This window comes from Austrofundulus limnaeus, unplaced genomic scaffold (assembly GCF_001266775.1).
Source record: "Austrofundulus limnaeus strain Quisiro unplaced genomic scaffold, Austrofundulus_limnaeus-1.0 Scaffold19, whole genome shotgun sequence".
Classification (NCBI taxonomy): domain Eukaryota; kingdom Metazoa; phylum Chordata; class Actinopteri; order Cyprinodontiformes; family Rivulidae; genus Austrofundulus; species Austrofundulus limnaeus.
The window spans coordinates 1,193,321-1,198,382 of NW_013952421.1; the positions used below are offsets into that span (position 1 = coordinate 1,193,321).

Below are 5,062 nucleotides of genomic sequence, written 5' to 3' on the forward strand. Positions count from 1 at the left end.
GCTGACTGAGCCGAAACTCACGTCACTTGAAAAAGGACCTGTACAGTCCGTCAGCAAAGACTTTTCTGAAGAAATGATGTCTCTGATAGATAATCCGGATGAGGTTGCGGATGTTTTGTCTTCATCCTCCGCAATTGACACTCCCATGGAGGAACAGATCAGCACACAATGGATATTAGAGGACGACGAGGAAGAACTGGAACAAGAGTCGTCGTCCTCTCTGATGAGAGACTTCTGCATGGATGAGGGACTAGAGCTGGAGGAATCTCTGGAGGAGGTTAGTTCTTGCTATAGATTTAACTTCATACCAACTCTTAAATGGTTTTAAATCACTTATAATCTTTTATATGTTGCCTATGAAGAGACAGACTTTCTTGTACTCTTTTRAAGTGGTCTTGATGTAAAGTTTTTCAAGCATTATTAAGTCTTTCTAAATTTTCTTYTACATTTTCAATTTTTTTGCCTGATTATAAGTGCATACGGTGCTTTCTTTTTATAATGAGGAAAGTGGAGAGTGTCAGACATTTTTTTTGGGGGGGGGGGCAAAAACAGTAGGTGAAAAGAATCTGAAAGTTGTTCTATTAGAAAATTTAGCAAATAMCCGACAAAGGACCTGAGAGATTTGTCATCCTTTGGTTGATCATCTGGMAACGTTTCAGCTAATAGCTGGTTTGGAATCATCAAGTTTGTGCAAAAATGTTGTTTGCAGTTAAACCGTGTTTTTTATTTCGTATTTTTCATATAATCAAAAAATGATCTGGGGTCAAATTTAGTATTTGTGTCGAACCGCTCGTGAAAGTGATGCAAGGTCAGTTAAAATAGCTTCTTTGCTAAGCTGTCTGACACGCTGAATATGCTGACACACAGGTTCTCCCTTGAGTTTAGGAGTTTTGTGCCTGAATTATTCATTGCTCAGAGATAAGTATCACAGGTTTTTTCGCACTACTTTATTTTTGAAATGCAACTTTTGTAGGCTGGTGTTTGTTGTAGTGACCACCAAAGGTTAGACTTTGTCCTGTTTGTCTACATGTCCAGATGTCTGTTAGAAACAGTGCAGGAACAACTGAAGAACCTGTGTTTCAAGTCAGTTACACAATGTGGTCTGAACTGCTTTACAAAATAAACACAGTTGTTGATAAAAATCTCCTTTAATGGCAACATAGGTAAACACTGCAGACACACTGTGCCCCTAAAAAAGATTATTTAATGTGATAAAACAAAGCAGACAATAAAGCTCATCTTTAAATCCACCTATAAAGCTAATGCAGATTGTATCTTTGAGGAACGTACTGTACTGTTGACATTACAATATTTTCTTTTTCTTTCAGAATTCTGCTGAAGCTTGTGAAGGAGAAAATTCGGCCGAAGCCTGCGAGGGCGATGAGCTCGACGAAAACGACACCGAGCCGATCGAGGGCTCCGTGAGTCTCCATTCACTGAAATAAGCTGAGCAGTTGATGTGAACCAGTTTGTAAATGTGAACGGGTTCTTTGCAGGACATTCTGTCAACAAGCCAAGGCCCGGGTGCCCTGGTTCCTTCCCCGCTTCAGAGGTACCTCCTCATCATCAACCTGAAGGATGGACAGAACCTGGTCATCAGAGACAAGCGCTCTGGTAGGTTAGCAATCAACCGCTAAAGCTCCAGAATGTTCACAAACATATAAATGTTGTCTACTTTAGACTCTTACAAACTTAATTCATCTTTCAGCAGTTTATTTTTTTATTTTTTATTTTTTGACTATCGGCTTTTTTAAACACGCTTAGCTACAGCTAGAGGTTCTGTTACAGGCTTTAGACTAAAGGAAAGCAGACTTTTTGCCACTGTTGAAAGTTGGGTCTTTGTGGGTCTTTGATGAAACGCTGCATGTGAACAAAGTGTGTGTTGATTTTGTCAGTTTTCTTGTACTTTTAAGGCCATAAGACAAAAGAGTTGACATGTGGTAATATGTGCTATGAGCAAATCGGGCGTGCTGGTAATGCTATTTTGTTGCAAGGGTGACATCCCTTCTTTAGCAATGTGCAAAAAAAAAACATTTAGAAAAGTATGTGGTTAGACCAGTGTAGCAAAAAAGACAGGCTGTAATAAACTTACACATCTTTTTCAAAACATACGCTCAGTAGATGAAACTATTTAAACAACTGTTTTTAATAAGTGTTAAAGTAAAGAAATTCAATTTATCTCACAAAAAATGTCATCTATTATAATCAACAGTTACAGGTTTTTATTAAAGGAGATATGTCATGCTTTTAAATCCTTTCCCTTTTCTGAAGTGTTCCTCCGATCAACTCGTTTTGATGCTGTCTCTTTAAATCCAAATGAGGTGCTCCCCCCGCAGCTTCCAAAGAGGGGTTTAAAACCATACAGCGGCGCAGAAACTTTAATTTACAAAGTAATTAAAAGATACCAACAATGGAGAACTTCTCTTTTTCCTCACAATCTATGTGGGATTATTTAAGGCCAGGGTCACATTTAACWATCCTAAAATTTAGATTACCAGTAGATTTATATTCATATTCTGATGAAAAATAGTTTATTTTAAATTAGGTAAGACAATTGATCATGTATTTTAAAAGAATATTTACAAAAATCCTTTTAGATTCATTTCATGGCCACATTTTTGAAATTATTTGAGGCTTTGTAAAATGGTTTCATATTTAGAATGATATTAATCCATGAGTGAGAGACAGAATTTTTTTTTTTTGTGAAATGTTTTTGTACAATTTCAAGCTCTTTCACAAATACCCATTGAAAGTATTTAGTTTGCTTTGGGAAAGCAGCACCCTCTTTTGGCCAAAACTGAAATTACAACATTCTGAATACCTGTGTGTGTGTGTGTGTGTGTGTGTGTGTGTGTGTGTGNGTGTGTGTGTGTGTGTGTGTGTGTGTGTGTGTGTGTGTGTGTGTGTGTGTGTGTGTGTGTGTGTGGTCTCAAACAAGACAGTTTATAGATGCTTACCTTGGCAAGTGCTTGTATTTGATTAAAAGAAAATCTCAAACATGCTTTAGAACAATGTTCGATGTATTTAAATGTAAGAACATTATATGTCAGCATTTCAGAGATGCATGCAGAATTAATTTGTAACTAAAACCCTCAAAATGAATCACTTCTTTATCATAAATCTTGCAGCTTTGAGCATCTCTACAGGATATTTAATTATGCTGTTTTTTTTAAATCACGTTTGGTGAAAAAGAGACCCTTTAAGCTCAGTGCCCTCTGTTAGTTGAGACCTTACACTTTCTGACAAGATGGCACAAAGATAATGCAATGCCCACACACACGCCCCTTGTCTCTCCACTGTTTGCCCAACAATCAGCCCTGTGCCAAAGGCCCACCAATGGCATACACTGTCATTACATATTCTGAAAGAACCCACACCACCAGCCCCCCGCTCCTTAGGGTTTTTTGTTCTCTCGTTTTTTTTTTCTTCCCCCCATTAATTTCCATCGTCACCATTCTCACTCATGCCAGAGCTTTTTCTCCTTGCTAGCTGCCACATTCTCCTCCTGTCAAGTTGCCTGGAGGTTTCCCTGTCACGGGCTGGCAGGGTGGAGCTGCTGTGGGTCCTGCCTGCCTTTTGCGAGATGTTCATTTGGAGTGGGGAGCTGACAGGCCTGACAGCCCATCCCCACAGGGCCTTTGTCATGTGATTCAAGCCTCCCCGCAGGCTCTCTCAAGCACCCCTTTATTCCCCCTATACAAATGAAGGCATGGGGGCTGGCTTTCATTTTTTTTTTTTTGACCAATCTGCGTGCAATTGCAGAAACAAAGAAGTCCGATACCCCCACCCCGCTCACAGACAGACTTTCTTAACAGGCTTGGGAGATTAACACTGGTTGCTTCTAGATTTTGGCTTCTGGTCGCTTCACACTGGCGAGTGTTTCTCCTCTCTGACAATTAAGCAGCTACTTTCCTGTTTATGCCATGTGTGGGGTGTACACGCCCTGCCCACATATAACAGTATCTCACACAGTCATCATGGGGGGAAGGGTGTGTATGATTCTGTGCATTGATTTTTACATTGTAAAAAAACTTAAAAAGAATCCTCTCCATCACACGTTGTCCTTAAATCACACACGTTGTACATTATTTTTTAAGTCATAGGTCGTTATCGTATTGATTTGCTTTTTTTATTTGTTGTATTTCAGGCACAAGTGATCCATATGTTAAATTCAAACTCGATGGAAAACAAATCTACAAAAGCAAAACGGTTCACAAAAACTTGAATCCTCGATGGAATGAGTCTTTTTCTTATCCGCTTMGAGACAGAGACCAGCTTGTAGAAGTTCGGGTAGGCATTCTTTGTTTAAATATAAGTGCATTATCTTGGAGTAATTTTTTTTTGTTTAGTTAAAGTGTCTTTCAGTTGAGTTTGGACATGTTTACATGTGGCATTTGTTACACTTTTGCAGGTCTACGATAAAAATCTCACCTCTGACGAATTCATGGGTTCAAGTACTATATCTTTGAGAAACCTCGAGTTGCAGAAGTGGGTCCTTGACATTTATTTTTGTCGAATATTTCAGTGAGTAAGTTGTCTTAAAGATTCCTTGACTGGTCGTGAGTTTGAAACTTTTTGTCTTTCCACAGAACCCAAGAGTTGGAGTTGCATCTCACCGATCCAAAAGGCAAAGAATTCGGTTTGGGAGTCATCAGAGTTGACGTCTGCCTCATGTTTAGGGATGCCACCATCAAAAGAGGCCCTGTATGAATTTTTCTAATTTAAAAAAAGAAAATCTTTGTGGACAAAATGATTGGTTTTTATTAAAGCCTTTGATCTAATTATTGCTTCACCTTTATATTTTGTAGAGATTTCGTCCCAAAAAGAATAAGGTATGATTTTTTTTTCAGTCTAAAACTTCCACATTGTGTCCGTAATCTATTTTCTGTGTAACTTTTTCATTATTTAGCAGTGCTTATATTTAGCTTCATGTAAAACACTAGGGGGCAGTAGCTCACTATGAAATGGAGGAACAAAGACTACAAKTTTATCCTGAGCGCCTGATTTTTTTGTGTGTAACACTGTTTTCAGGGTAGCTTATATCTTCTGTGCATTTATACTT

General features: G+C 38.6%; 1 protein-coding gene across 1 annotated transcript in view; it reads left to right on the top strand.

Moving 5' to 3' along the window:
• Positions 1-262: 262 nt before the first annotated feature.
• The window catches only part of mctp2a (multiple C2 domains, transmembrane 2a), a gene marked incomplete at its 5' end in the record, with an annotated part of 31,026 nt that continues 26,226 nt past the window's right edge, over positions 263-5,062 (top strand). Inside the window, 7 exon segments of the mRNA XM_014003534.1 lie at positions 263-277; positions 1,329-1,421; positions 1,497-1,614; positions 4,148-4,290; positions 4,412-4,488; positions 4,590-4,704; positions 4,809-4,832. Of these exon segments, the coding sequence (XP_013858988.1) occupies positions 263-277; positions 1,329-1,421; positions 1,497-1,614; positions 4,148-4,290; positions 4,412-4,488; positions 4,590-4,704; positions 4,809-4,832 (585 nt within the window).